This window comes from Sturnus vulgaris, chromosome 7 (assembly GCF_052056855.1).
Source record: "Sturnus vulgaris isolate bStuVul1 chromosome 7, bStuVul1.hap1, whole genome shotgun sequence".
Classification (NCBI taxonomy): domain Eukaryota; kingdom Metazoa; phylum Chordata; class Aves; order Passeriformes; family Sturnidae; genus Sturnus; species Sturnus vulgaris.
Window position 1 is genome coordinate 3,715,106 of NC_142249.1, and position 15,235 is coordinate 3,730,340.

At 43.4% G+C, this 15,235-nt stretch overlaps 2 protein-coding genes and 1 pseudogene across 5 annotated transcripts in view; all 3 read right to left on the reverse strand.

The window, feature by feature from the left end:
• LOC106863626 (UDP-glucuronosyltransferase 1A1-like) overlaps positions 1–15,235 on the reverse strand; it is a 103,576-nt gene that overhangs the window by 77,950 nt on the left and 10,391 nt on the right. The window contains exon 1 of one of the 3 annotated variants that reach the window (XM_088167553.1): positions 10,734–11,138. The exons of 1 other annotated variant lie outside the window; for it this stretch is intronic. In XM_088167553.1, the coding sequence (XP_088023679.1) occupies positions 10,734–11,135 (402 nt within the window). In that variant the 5' untranslated portion in view covers positions 11,136–11,138. Of the gene's footprint in view, positions 1–7,926; positions 8,852–10,733; positions 11,139–15,235 lie in introns of those variants that run through there. One more of the 3 variants, XM_088167550.1, reaches the window with a different exon arrangement.
• LOC148223095 (UDP-glucuronosyltransferase 1A6-like) lies at positions 36–5,530 on the reverse strand. 2 transcript variants are annotated; one of them, XM_088167562.1, is made up of 2 exons: positions 2,206–3,828; positions 36–147 (listed from the first exon to the last, which is right to left on the reverse strand). In XM_088167562.1, the coding sequence occupies exons 1-2, from the start codon at positions 3,061–3,063 to the stop codon at positions 136–138; spliced, it is 870 nt and encodes a 289-aa protein (XP_088023688.1). In that variant the 5' UTR covers positions 3,064–3,828; the 3' UTR covers positions 36–135. The 2 variants fall into 2 exon arrangements, with proteins under 2 accessions (XP_088023688.1, XP_088023687.1); XM_088167561.1 differs by lacking the exon at positions 36–147 and adding an exon at positions 290–911 and having other exon boundaries at positions 2,206–5,530.
• On the reverse strand, positions 13,042–15,235 carry LOC148223096 (UDP-glucuronosyltransferase 1A6 pseudogene; annotated as a pseudogene).

Consider the following 15,235-nt stretch of genomic DNA (forward strand, 5'->3'; position numbering starts at 1 on the left):
ATGGGGGGATTTATTGCACTGTGCTATGTGGTAATCCTGTAGTTAATGATTCACAGCTTTGTATTATGGGTGGTTTATTTTGCCTTTTTCCTCCTTACTTGGAAAGCCAAATTTAGTGACCCTTCCACTGCTGAGTCACTGGAGTTCCTAATGAAAGTGATGCAAGTAATACATTGAAATACAACTTACAGTAAAGATTAATAGGAGAAATCAGTTTTATTGCAATACCTGGGGCTTCAGTTTTCCTTTTCTTTTTCAATGGTGAAAAAACAGCTGGTACCCCTAAGAAAAATTAATTTTTCATAATGCAAATTTGCAGTTTTTTGGCAAATAAGCAGCCAGAAGAAAATGTCTTCTCATTTCTCCATATAACTTCAACCAAATCCCTTATCATATCAGGTATAAAATGAAGGTGGAAAAGAGCATTTCACCCTTGTACCCCAGATAACAAAGACCAACAACACCTCTCTCACTACAAACCATGAATTATTCATGGCCAATGAGGCCTCTGTTCATGACCAATGTTGGGACAGTTCATGACCTCAACCCTGTGTCCAGATCCTTCTTGGTTATAAGCAGCTGAGGGTTTAGTGCTGGTGATAACCCCTCAAAGAAATTTATAAGTAGGTGAATATGGGAAACATTTTCCTTCTCCAAGGCATGCTAGAAATTTTAGATTGAAATCCTTGCCAGAGATTTTTTTTTCCCATGCAGTTTCTGCATGGTTCTTCCCAAGCCGGTTGCGAAATCTTGGACTTTGCTGAGAACCTGCCTTCCAAAAGGATCAGCAGCTCCATCACCCATGCTGATCCCATATTTGGTAGTATCCAACATAGATTAGCTTAATGGGAGTTTTCAAACTGCTCAGAGGAAGGAGATGAACAGAAGACGGGCCGTAACCTCAGACGAGGCTGCCAAATGAACACGGGAAGGTTGGTACACAAAAGCCCAGATGGAAATTTCCAGGAGACAGCCATACTCAGAAAATATTAAAACCTAATTCAGTAATTTAGTGTTTCGGCTCGTGTTTATTTAATTCAGTTCATTGTTGTTATAATGTTATAATGTTTTATATGTTATCCCTGTGTTTTCCCCTAGGTGGTTTGTCCCTAAGTTGTAAACCCCTGAAATTACTCTTTATGGCATTCCCCACCCCTTGTTCCAGTTTCTTCTCTGTCCATCTCAACCTGGGGCAAACCCTAGCTGCTCCGCCCCCTTGGAACTCCCCGGATACTCCATGCCCCATTGGCCCATGTGACCCTTTCTCCTCCTTCTGCTTCCCCCATTGGTTTCAACTCTGTAAGACCGTGCCATCTACGCCTCCGAATAGTCCTTATTGGTTGTTTTTTTGAACCCACCTCCCATTATGCCTTTGTATTTCATCACAGGAACAACAGTGCTCAGGGCTCTTTGTGTGTGAAAGATTCAACCCTAATAAACCCTGATGGAACCCCAGTAGCCGAGAGCCTCCCTCTCCTCCTATGCCTGTCCCCAGACGTTGGTTACATTGCTGAGCGAGTGGCCTGAACATTCTGCCCACAGCAAAGCTACGCTGAGACAGTTCCTCACTACTAGCGCAGTGCTGGTGTGACCTCGCTGAGCTACCTCAGGCTCCAGTGGCATGTCAATGTATAAAAGAAGGGGAGGATGGAACTGAAAAAAGATTCCTTTTGGGGATTAGATATTGACATCTTGACCATAAAGGCAGATAGAAAGAAATCAATCTAGTGCATGGCTGTGATAGAAAACAGGTAACATCTTCAGTCCTATAACCTTCACTGTGGATGAAAAAGGAGAGAGGATATATGAAAGTAGGGACAGACAGTCCACAAGACAGCTGGGAAAGGAGCATACCAAAATTCCTCAGTTCAACAAAAGAGATTATCATTTGCATAAAAGCTACATGTCACTCAAATTGTCCTAATTAAGACTGATAAGGCTTTCTATCTGGCAGCAGTTGATACAATCTGAATGCTGGGTATTCGGAAATAACATTTCTGCATCACGCAGAAATTTTATCTTTAAACACCAAGCTGTTGTCTGTCAGGATTTGACGTAAGAATGTGAGTGACATCCCTTGGCCAGGATGGCAGGATGTTGGAGTGAGATATCTTTAAGGTCCCTTTCAACCCAAACCATTCTACCATTCTATGACACATTTATATTTTTGACTTTTCAATATAGAAAACAAACAAGATTTTGTACCTGAGACAGGTTCCTCTTCTGAACACAGTTAATCCCTCCAATAAAAGCCATGTTTGGCATCACTGGTCTGGGGAACTCAAACACAAAATCGTATCTCATCAGCCAGAAGGATCCACGGCTCAGGAGTTCTGTCACTGTCACTTTCTTTCTGAAAAGCTCATATGCAAGTTCTTCAAAGTTATCATATATAGGCTTACAGTAAAAGAGCTCCAGCAGATTGACCAGCACGTTCTTCACCCGTTGGGAAAACATCATGCTGTCTGAATTATCCAAGAAAAACCTGGGCACATAGGAAGGAGGGCTTGGACACTGAGTAGCAGCAGAATCCATTCCACAGGGAAAGCCCCGCAGGAAGTAGACGGAAGGCACAGAAAGATACTCAGCCACCAGGGGCCCACACATCAGGATGGGATCTGTGAAAACCACGTCGAATTTGCTCTCTTTCAAGTACTGCATCAGCTCCTCGTTCTGCAGAAGGCTCTTACAGTTGGTGAAGAAGACTGAGGAGATTGCTATTGTGCTTTGGTACGAGGTAAGAACAACATTCCAAACAGATTGTTCAATAAAATGGGCATTAACAAAGGTCTTGAGCATTTCACCCAAGTATTCATCGCTGTAAGGTATTGGATACACTTTCACTGTGTAATTCTGAGGCTCCTTTGACTTCATATACAGACTGGTTGCGGGTACAACCACAACAACTTCGTGTCCCTTCTGCTGCAGTTTCTCCACCACTGGGCGCATGCTGAGCCAGTGACTTCCATCCTGAGGTACCACCAGGATCTTTCCACCTTCGGCCAGGATTAAAGACAGCATCAGGAGGAGAAATATCCAGGTACCTCCATAAAAAAGAGCCATTTTGGCAGGAATGAAGCAGTGGATTCTGATCTGGAGGGATCCACACAGTCCTTTATAGAATGGTCCATGCAGAGTAAGCAGGGAATTTATTGCCTACGGGAATTAATATTTAACTTCCCAATATGGTTGTGATTTGCCTGTGATTTTGCCTATGTTTGTGGAAGGGAAGGAAATCCATGTCCTGAGGAAAGCATTTGTACTTTCTGTTAATGTTTAAGCTTCAAAGTCTGTCAGCACTAAGCCCTACCAGCACTAAATCTATGACACCAAGAGCAGGGGTGTCATGTTGTACAAATCATCGTCGTTAAAACCACTGACCTGGTAAATACACAGCGAGAAAATAATAAAAATACACCCAGCAGAATGGATGCAACTCCGTTCCTGAGGTCATGAGGCTGATGTTGAATTCTCATCCCTGGAAGCAGCCAAACCTGCACCTCTTACAAAGATGTCACAGCCATCACCATGTACCAGACAATCCCAAATCTGAGGAGAACAATCCCGATTGGCTTTTTTCCTCTTGGTATTGCACCAAAACAGTGAACTAATGGATGAGATCAGGGACAAAAAAGGGAGAGGAGACCAGCACTGGGACACAAAGAAGGAGTTTTGGGCTATGGTTGCTGTCTAGAAAATCTCTTTCACACATTGTGAGCAAGACAAAATCCGGGAGAAGGTGTGACACTTTCCACTAATCCCACTGCAGGAATATTTTGTCTTTGTGCAAGGAAAAGCAATGTCACAGCAAAACCTTCTGGATGGTGCTAAGGAAGAAGTCCTTGTGATGACAAACTATTATCAACACAAAGGTTTTCCGTCATAAAAGGTGGTTTCACTCCCAGCATCCTCAGTCAGGAGAAACAAATCCTTACAGCCTGAGGCAAAGGCTTTTGTCTCATGACAACCAAAGGGTGTTGAGACTGCCCTGAGTAGCTCCACTCTGTCAAACTGGACATGGAGTAACCACCCTTAGACATGGAAAACCATTTCTGGAGTGGACCAATGCAGGAGAGGTGGCAGACAGCACAGACTGAAAGCTGGAGACTGAACAGATTCCCAAATAATTCTCATGAAATGCAGGAAGTCTGGACACAAAGTATTTATTGCAAGTTGTGACAAGAGCTGACCAAATGAGCTTGGAAGTTGCTGCCTGGTGTGTTTTCTACTCTGGATTCGATCACATTTCCAATGGCAAAACCAGTTTGGCTGAAAACTGCTAATACAAGTTGATTTTTCTTGACTAGAACAGAAAAAATGTCTTGATAGGATGGCCACCCTTTCTAATGGACTCCACAGACTCCCTAGTTTTTGTACCAAACCATCAGAGCAGTAACTGTGGGAAAAGTGGAATAACAACATGAAAGGCAAGAGAAATTAGAAATAAAGGAGAACAGACAAAAAAAAAGGTGATGTTCTTAGATTAGCACAGGACCTGCTGAGGACTGATCTAAGCTGCGTAATGATTGTTCAGAAAATTAACAGCCAGGCTCATTTTCCAAAGTAACAGACAAGTTTCTATGTATTTGCTTCTTACAATGAATAGCAAAGGGCACCTTGACCCATCTCAGCTCTGAAGGGTGTGGTGCTCATTACCAGCTCCTGTTTCATGTGCAAACAAGGAGCTGAGGAACCGAGGATTCCAAATCTGAGAGAGCCAAATACCTGCTTGGAGGAAAGCCTTCCCCATTGCATACCAAAAGACATCAAGGCTTGGGTGACCCAGGACTGCTGGTCTGTTTTCCTCTCAGAAGTGATAAAGCTTCTGTGGGTCATTCCAGGAAGGCTCTAGGAGCTGGCAGGGAGTGATAGAGCAGCTCTGCAGAATTTGAGCCCCTCACCCTACGACTGCATCAGCTCCAAAAGGCTCTAGAACCCTCAAACTGTTCACCTGTGAGTGGGACTGGCTGCCATGTGTGGATTTCTGAGTGGCACTAAGGAAAAAGAACAGCAAACAGTTACCTAAGCACCGCCAAAACTACAGCAAAAACACCCAATATTCATTGAGGATGCCTGGAAGTGTTGGTTTCATCCACTGGATTTGCATCCCTGCTGTGAGGTGAGATTGTTGACCCACTTAGGCTCTGAGTCCTGCAAGCAGGAAAAGGTTGCTCAACTCCAAGAGTGTGGGGGTGATGCCCAGAGAAGCTGTGGATCCCTGGGAATGTCCCAGGTCAGGCTGGACAGGCCTTGGAGAAACCCATGATAGCGGAAGATGTCCCTGCCCATGGCGGGAAGTGGAATGGGATTGAGCTTTTAAAATTCATTCCAACGCAAACGAGCCTGTGATTCTATGTAATTTGATTTCCTGGTTTCTGGATGATGGATCAGGCTTATCCATGGAGGAATTCCTGTATAATTGAAGCCAGACCCTTTTTTTGATGCTAAACAGCATCTGGGAAATGCAGGTTGATTGCTGCTGACAGGAATCTGCCTGATTCCCTCTTAGGTTTTTTCACCTGAGTGTGGAGATACACTATCGTTGAAAGGAAGAAAAAGGTATAAAAGGAATTACATGAGTTGGAAAGGAATAGAAATTTTTAAGAGCACAAAGCAAATCACAGAACACAGATCATTTCCAGGGCAGCCATTTTCTAGGCCATGAATAGAAACCCTGTGAAAATGAGAGCTCTTCAACCCTGTGCTGCTGAGAGAAAGGTGTTTATTCAGTTATACAACAAATTGTTGTTTAAATAAGTACTGGGAAGTTTACATAACAAAAAACAGGGAGAACTTTTAAATGTGGCTGTAGCTTAAACTTCTGAACTTTGCTTTAATCAAATCATAGTCACTTTGTTTTTTCTGAGCTGGCCAAAAAAGCAACTTTGCATTAAATTTGGTTAAAAATAAGATTGTCACCAGAGTGTCTCAGTGCTCACAGTTTGAGCTTATTTGCAATATCACCATGCGAGCCTTCAGGTACTTGTAGAGTCAAGATACAGGCTCTGATTCCTGCAAGCCTTGTGTCACACTTCCAGACACTTGGGGAGCTGGAAACCTGGGATTTCTCTGCCTGTTAAGGAAGGTGCAATTGCTGCTGAGACAAATCCCCATGCAAAGTGCAGGACAAGATTAACTAAGCGTGAGGCAGCTTAGTCAAGGTGGAAAAGCAGTTTGTGTTCCCCCAGGCCCAGCCCTGTGGGCTCATGTTCTCCCACAACCTCTTTGATGATCCTTATGCAATTTAGGACTGAATTCCCAGCTGGATAAGATAAGTAGGGCCATCTTAGCACAAGCCTGAGCTCCTTCTGTTCAGAGCAGCTCCTCCACAGGACCACCTCAGACACAGCAAAGAGGAGCTCTTATCTGAATGAGACCACAGTGCTCCATTGCCCTGCCTGTGGAAAACTATGGAAGTGGTGTAACAAAAAGGCCTGTGGATTCCATGTCTGAGAAAGAATCTGCATTTTGAATCTCTACTTCTCTTTCCCTCTCCCAGTAATCCCTTTCCTTTTCTTACCTGTTGAGCAATGGGTTCAATAAGCTTTGGAGAACTGTTAATTCTTCTCACAGGATTATGTTTCTGAGAAGTAATGATCAGCCCAGGGCTTTACCCCGTGTGTGAACAGGCAGATGTCATTTCTCTCCCATGACTCACTTTACTCTTGTTTACATTTGCCTCCTGGGCACTATTCAAAGTGAAATATGAGAAATTCCTTTGCTGCCTATAGAAAATGTAGCTAAAAAAGAAACTGAAGAAAGGAGAAATTCAGAAGATTTTTCCAGGTGTGGAATGTGATTTCTACCTAACAGGAGTGTGAAGACAGGAGCTGGCAGGGACAAAATGAGGGCAGGATGTCTCTACCCTTGTAGCAAAGTTACAGGTTCTTTACAGCTCTGAGACCTTTATTATATAAAAGTAAAGACTCCTGTCGTGTAATCAGAAAGAATTTGCCTCTTAAATGTCAAACTAGGAATACTTTTCTGAGCCTTAACATGATAGAATGATTTAGATATACTTTTATCCCAAATATTCTAGTTAGTAGCATTATTCTTTGTCTTGTTTATCACATTTAGAGTGCTCTTGATAAGCCTGTGAAAGAAACATAAAAGAAATCTGAAAGAAGAAAGAAAAATCCTACCACTTCAGCTCAAAGATATTGTGCATAGATACCGTGTGACCACAATTCAGAAGTGTGGGAGCAATTTCCTAGGAAAGAGAATTGTGTCCTGCTTTGTGCCTGGAAAGAAATATCCAGTGCTACCATTTCAGAGATTACATGGTGACCACGAAAATAGATTCACATTTCTAGATCAGCTTAAACAAACCTGCAGAGCACAACTGATAAAAAGAGATGTCAAGGAGTAGGTCTGAAAACTTATCTGAGTTCTGCATTCAAGTGTCTTTCACCAAACCCATTATTGTAAGATTATTTCGTGCTGCTTCATCATGACATTTATATTTCACCCCCACAAACAGGAGTAACTTAACACATACAGCCAGTTTAGAAATAATTTGTTATACAAATTCAAGTAAAGTGAAGAAACTGATGCTGATGAGCCTGGAGTTGAAAATAAAAGAAGATTCGTGGGCTTCTGATCAGACAATAGAAATATATGTTATGCCGTTAATATGAAATCAAAACTGGACCTGGTGAGTGCTTAATACGCATTCACTGAGGACACTAATTTCCACCTGGCAGATGAAATCACATTTTTGTTTGTTTTGTTACAAAACCCTCATTACTTCAAATAAGTCTCTCTCAAGGTTATTTGATTTCAACATGTGGAAAACAACTACCCAAACCTGGTCAAATTAAATCATTACCAAATTTGAAAAAAAAAAATCAATAGCGATAAACCTCCTGCAACAACATAATGACTTTTCATTGGCAAATGTACAATTTGGAGGAGAAGGAATCTTACCTTAGGTAGTGGTTTCCCCTTAGCACAGTTGATCCCCCCAACAAAGACCATGTTGGGCATCACTGGCCTGACGTACTCAAACACAAAGTCAAACCTCAGGATCCAAATCGCAGCAGAGTCCACGAGGTCCGTGAGGGACACATCCCTCTGAAGAACTTCTGAGGAAAGCTTAAGGGCTTCTGCATAGTAACCGTTGCAGTAGTCAAGCTCCAGGAGGGAAATCAGAGCATTTTCCACCCGCTGGAAAAATGTCATCTGGTCTGAGTTGAAGCTGAAGAGTCTGGGGATGTAGGACAGAGGGCTCGGGCTCTGTGGGGCTGAAAAGTGCAGGTTGCAAGGGAATCCCCTCATGAAGAACACAAAGGGAAGGGAGAGATAGTGGGCAAGGACGGTGCCACACATGAAGAGCGGATCCGTCAGGATGGCATCAAAGCGGCTTTGGTTGAGGAACCTCAGGGTCTCCTGGCTGCGGAACAGGTCCTTGCACTGCCCAAAGAAAGCACTGAAAACTTTCTCTGAGGACTCGTAGTGTGCCAGGGCATTGAGGGGGAAAGGCTTCTTTGTCAGGTGCACAACGACATATTCCCGGAAAGTATTATCCAGCTCTTCCAGGGTCTGCCTCACCGGGTATGTGACCACCTTGTAGGCTTGCGTTGTCTCAATATTCCAGCTCACCTCAGGAACCAGCACCACCACCTCGTGTCCTCTCTGGCTCAGCTTCTCCACCACCTCCTTCATACTCAGCCAGTGGCTTCCCACCATGGGAACCACCAGGAGCTTTCCTCCATCTGAGAAGCTGGGCAGGAGGAGGAGGAGGATGGAAATCCAGGCACAGCAAAGCCTCAAAGCCATGCTGCTGTGGTCGGAGTAGGGGTTGTGGAAGAGATTTCTCCTGCAGCTTGAAACCTGAAGGTGCTTTAGAAAGCAACTGATGGGTGGATTTATTGCATTGTGCTAAGTAGTAATGTTGTAGTTAATGATTCACAGCTTTGGATTGTGTACTGTTTATTTTGCCTTTTTCCTCCTTACTTGGAAAGCCAGTTTGGTGACCCTTCCACTGATGAGTCACTGGACTTCCTAATGAAAGTGATGCAAGTAGTACAGTGAAACGCAACTTACAGTAAAGATTAATATGAGAAATCAGTGCTTTTACAGTATCTAGGGTTTGGGTTTTACTTTTTTTTTCAGCAGTGAAAACCAGCTGATATCCCTTAGAAGAATTAATTTTCCTTAACACAAACTTGCCTTTTGTTGGAACATAAGCAGCCAGCAGAAAGAGTTGCCTCATCACTCCATTTACCTTTAACCTAACCCTTTATCATATCAGGTATAAAATAAAGTTGAAAAGAGCATTTCACCCTTGTACCCCAGATAAGAAAGACCAACAACACCTCTCTCGCTACAAATCATGAAGCATTCACAGCCAATGAGGGCTCCCTTCATGAGTAATGTTGGGACAATTCTTGATCTCAACCCTGTTTCCAGATCCTTCTTAGTTATAAACGGCTGAGGATTTAACGCTGGTGATAACCTCTTAAAGAAATTTATAAGTAGGTGAATATGTGAAACAATTTCATTCTTTGGGGCATTCTGGAGCTTTTAGATTTAAATGCTTGCTGGAACTTTTTTTCCCCGAGTAGTTTCTGCATCGTTCTTCCCAGGCCTGGTGGGAAATACTGGGATTTGCTGAGAACCAGAGAGGCCAGGGCTGCCTTGCCAGCTTTTGTAGCCATCCTTTGCCTCTGCCCTTTGGACTCTCCTCCCATTTCAGGTCCTTTGCGACAAGGTCATTGACTGCAATGAACAATTAGGAACGATTCAGGATTGGTGTGGACTCCAAAGGTGGCTTTGTGTGAGTCAAGAAAAGTGTGTCACCTTCTCACACGCCACTCTAAGGTTGTTTGCTCAATGCCACCTTCTTCCATCAGGAAGACCCCAGCTTTGTGGCACTTCTTGCCACCAGCCCTAAGATCTGATGAGAAAATGCAGGGAAAATCTGTGAAGAAAATGCACCCACAGAGGGGATGCTCAGAAACACTGCTGACTACACATGGGAGGGTTGTGCCTATCAAGAGAGCACTGAAAGGACACTTTTCCATCATGGCCACTGGAGGCTAACAGAGGCGGCACAGACTGATGTAATTTAGCACTTTTTAAAAGCATTTCCTTCCCTAAGGAAATTCCAGCAAGTAGTACAGTGAAACATAACTTACAGTGAAGATTAATGTGAGAAATCTCTTTTTTAACAGTACCTGAGGTTTGGGTTTTGATGTTTTTTTTTCAAAAATAAAAACCCTGAGAAAAATTAATTTTCTTATTTCTTGTCATTTAACACGACTTTTATATTTCATTCCCACAAACAGGCGTAACTTAACACAGACAGCCCGTTTAGAAATAATTCGCCACCAAAATACAACGAAAGTGAAGAAACTATTGCTGATGAGCCTGTATTAAAAAACAAAAGATGACTCCTGGGCTGATCACATCAACAAAATATATGTTAGATGACATTAAAATGAAATCAAAACTGGACTTCTTTGGTGGTTAACACACATTCACTGAGGACACTAATTTCCACCTGGTAGATGAAATTCCTTTTTTGTGTGGTTTGTTACAAAACCCTCAATTCAAAGAAGTCTCTCTCAAGGTTATTTGATTTCAACATGTGGAAAACAATTACCCAAACCTGGTCAAATTAAATCATTACACACAAAAAAATAACCAAACATAAATAGTGATAAACCTCCTGCAACAACATAATGACTTTTCATTGGCAAACGTACAATTTGGAGGAGAAGGAATCTTACCTTAGGCAGTGGTTTCCCCTTAGCACAGTTGATCCCCCCAACAAAGACCATGTTGGGCATCACTGGCCTGACGTACTCAAACACAAAGTCAAACCTCAGGATCCAAATTGCTGCAGAGTCCACGAGATCCGTGAGGGACACATCCCTCTGAAGAACTTCTGAGGAAAGCTTAAGGGCTTCTCCATGGAGACTGTTGCAGTAATCAAGCTCCAGGAGGGAAATCAGAGCATTTTCCACCCGCTGGAAAAATGTCATCTGGTCTGAGTTGAAGCTGAAGAGTCTGGGGATGTAGGACAGAGGGCTCGGGCTCTGTGGGGCTGAAAAGTGCAGGTTGCAAGGGAATCCCCTCATGAAGAACACAAAGGGAAGGGAGAGATGGTGGGCAAGGATGGTGCCACACATGAAAAATGGATCCGTCAGGATGGCATCAAAGCGGCTTTGGTTGAGGAACCTCAGGGTCTCCTGGCTGCGGAACAGGTCCTTGCACTGCCCAAAGAAGACGTTGAAAAAATCCACTGAGCCCTTGTACACCTCTAGGGCATTGAGGGGGAAAGGCTTCTTTGTCAGGTGCACAGCGACGAATTCCCAGAAGGCATTATCCAGCTCTTCCAGGGTCTGCCTTACTGGGTATGTGACCACCTTGTAGGCCTGTGACATCTCCATCTGCCACCTTACCTCAGGAACCAGCACCACCACCTCGTGTCCTCTCTGGCTCAGCTTCTCCACCACCTCCTTCATACTCAGCCAGTGGCTTCCCACCATGGGAACCACCAGGAGCTTCCCTCCGTCGGAGAGGCCGGGCAGGAGGAGGAGGATGGAAATCCAGGCACAGTAAAGCCTCAAAGCCATGCTGCTGTGGTTGGAATAGGGGTTGTGGAAGAGATTTCTCCTGCAGCTTGAAACTTGAAGGTGCTTTAGAAAGCAACTGATGGGGGGATTTATTGCATTGTGCTAAGTAGTAATGTTGTAGTTAATGATTCACAGCTTTGGATAGAGGATGGTTTATTTTACCTTTTCCCTCCTTTATTCAAAAGCCAAATTTGGTGACCCTTCCACTGATGAGTCACTGGACTTCCTAATGAAAGTGATGCAAGTAGTACAGTGAAACGTAACTTACAGTAAAGATTAATATGAGAAATCAGTGCTTTTACAGTACCTGGGGTTTGGGTTTTACTTTTTTTTCAATAGTCAAAACCCTGAGACAAACTAATATTTCTTAACACAAACCTACTTTTTGTTGGAACATAAGCAGCCAACAGCCATCTCTCCATATAACTTCAACCTAACCCTTTATCATATCAGGTATAAAATGATGTTGCAAAACTGCATTTCACCCTTGTACCCCAGATAACAAAGACCAACAACATCTCTCTCACTACAAACCATGAATTATTCATGGTCAATGAGGGCTCTGTTCATGACCAATGTTGGGACAGTTCATGACCTCAGCCCTGTGTCCAGATCCTTCTTGGTTATAAATGGCTGTGGGTTTAATGCTGGTGATAACCTCACAAAGAAGGTTATAAGTTGGTAAATATGGGAAACATTTTCCTTCTCCAAGGCATGCTGGAGATTTTACATTTAAATCCTTGCCAGAGATTTTTTTTCCCATGCAGTTTCTGCATGGTTCTTCCCAAGCCTGGTGGAACATCTTGGACTTTGCTGAGAACCTGCCTTCCAAAAGGATCAGCAGCTCCATCACCCATGCTGATCCCATATTTGGTAGTATCCAACATAGATTAGCTTAATGGGAGTTTTCAAACTGCTCAGAGGAAGGAGATGAACAGCAGACGGGCCGTAACCTCAGACGAGGCTGCCAAATGAACACGGGAAGGTTGGTACACAAAAGCCCAGATGGAAATTTCCAGGAGACAGCCACACCAAGACAAGATTAAAACCTAATACAATAATGTACAAAGAAGGGGAGGATGGAACTGAAAAAAGATTCCTTTTGGGGATTAGATATTGACACCTAGACCATAAAGGCAGATAGAAAGAAATCAATCTAATGCATGGCTGTGATAGAAAACAGGTAACATCTTCAGTCCTATAACCTTCACTATGGATGAAAAAGGAGAGAGGATATATGGAAGTAGGGACAGACAGTCCACACGACAGCTGGGAAAGGAGTATACCAAAATTCCTCAGTTCAACAAAAGAGATTATCATTTGCATAAAAGCTACATGTCACTCAAATTGTCCTAATTAAGACTGATAAGGCTTTCTATCTGGCAGCAGTTGATACAATCTGAATGCTGGGTATTCGGAAATAACATTTCTGCATCACGCAGGATTTCTTTCTTCAAACACCAAGCTGTTGTCTGTCAGGATTTGACGTAAGAATGTGAGTGACATCCCTTGGCCAGGATGGCAGGATGTTGGAGTGAGATATCTTTAAGGTCCCTTTCAACCCAAACCATTCTACCATTCTATGACACATTTATATTTTTGACTTTTCAATATAGAAAACAAACAAGATTTTGTACCTGAGACAGGTTCCTCTTCTGAACACAGTTAATCCCTCCAATAAAAGCCATGTTTGGCATCACTGGTCTGGGGAACTCAAACACAAAATCGTATCTCATCAGCCAGAAGGATCCACGGCTCAGGAGTTCTGTCACTGTCACTTTCTTTCTGAAAAGCTCATATGCAAGTTCTTCAAAGTTATCATATATAGGCTTACAGTAAAAGAGCTCCAGCAGATTGACCAGCACGTTCTTCACCCGTTGGGAAAACATCATGCTGTCTGAATTATCCAAGAAAAACCTGGGCACATAGGAAGGAGGGCTTGGACACTGAGTAGCAGCAGAATCCATTCCACAGGGAAAGCCCCGCAGGAAGTAAATGGAAGGCACAGAAAGATACTCAGCCACCAGGGGCCCACACATCAGGATGGGATCTGTGAAAACCACGTCGAATTTGCTCTCTTTCAAGTACTGCATCAGCTCCTCGTTCTGCAGAAGGCTCTTACAGTTGGTGAAGAAGACTGAGGAGATTGCTATTGTGCTTTGGTACGAGGTAAGAACAACATTCCAAACAGATTGTTCAATAAAATGGGCATTAACAAAGGTCTTGAGCATTTCACCCAAATATTCATCGCTGTAAGGTATGGGATACACTTTCACTGTGTAATTCTGAGGCTCCTTTGACTTCATATACAGACTGGTTGCGGGTACAACCACAACAACTTCGTGTCCCTTCTGCTGCAGTTTCTCCACCACTGGGCGCATGCTGAGCCAGTGACTTCCATCCTGAGGTACCACCAGGATCTTTCCACCTTCGGCCAGGATTAAAGACAGCATCAGGAGGAGAAATATCCAGGTACCTCCATAAAAAAGAGCCATTTTGGCAGGAATGAAGCAGTGGATTCTGATCTGGAGGGATCCACACAGTCCTTTATAGAATGGTCCATGCAGAGTAAGCAGGGAATTTATTGCCTACGGGAATTAATATTTAACTTCCCAATATGGTTGTGATTTGCCTGTGATTTTGCCTATGTTTGTGGAAGGGAAGGAAATCCATGTCCTGAGGAAAGCATTTGTACTTTCTGTTAATGTTTAAGCTTCAAAGTCTGTCAGCACTAAGCCCTACCAGCACTAAATCTATGACACCAAGAGCAGGGGTGTCATGTTGTACAAATCATCGTCGTTAAAACCACTGACCTGGTAAATACACAGCGAGAAAATAATAAAAATACACCCAGCAGAATGGATGCAACTCCGTTCCTGAGGTCATGAGGCTGATGTTGAATTATCATCTCCTGGAAGCAGCCAAACCTGCACCTCTTACAAAGATGTCACAGCCATCACCATGTACCAGACAATCCCAAATCTGAGGAGAACAATCCCGATTGGCTTTTTCCCTCTTGGCATTGCACCAAAACAGTGAACTAATGGATGAGATCAGGGACAAAAAAGGGAGAGGAGACCAGCACTGGGACACAAAGAAGGAGTTTTGGGCTATGGTTGCTGTCTAGAAAATCTCTTTCACACATTGTGAGCAAGACAAAATCCGGGAGAAGGTGTGACACTTTCCACTAATCCCACTGCAGGAATATTTTGTCTTTGTGCAAGGAAAAGCAATGTCACAGCAAAACCTTCTGGATGGTGCTAAGGAAGAAGTCCTTGTGATGACAAACTATTATCAACACAAAGTTTTTCCGTCATAAAAGGTGGTTTCACTCCCAGCATCCTCAGTCAGGAGAAACAAATCCTTACAGCCTGAGGCAAAGGCTTTTGTCTCATGACACCCAAAGGGTGTTGAGACTGCCCTGAGTAGCTCCACTCTATCAAACTGGACATGGAGTAACCACCCTTAGACATGGAAAACCATTTCTGGAGTGGACCAATGCAGGAGAGGTGGCAGACAGCACAGACTGAAAGCTGGAGACTGAACAGATTCCCAAATAATTCTCATGAAATGCAGGAAGTCTGGACACAAAGTATTTATTGCAAGTTGTGACAAGAGCTGACCAAATGAGCTTGGAAGTTGCTGCCTGGTAT

Bases quoted from the DNA above. Each gene is read 5' to 3' on its own strand.
- LOC148223095 (XM_088167561.1), bottom strand. From the start codon at position 3,063: ATGGCTCTTTTTTATGGAGGTACCTGGATATTTCTCCTCCTGATGCTG. The intron at 912-2,205 runs GTACAAAATCTT...TTCATTTGGCAG, and splicing joins AGAAGAGGAACCTGTCTCAG to CCTCGTCTGAGGTTACGGCC.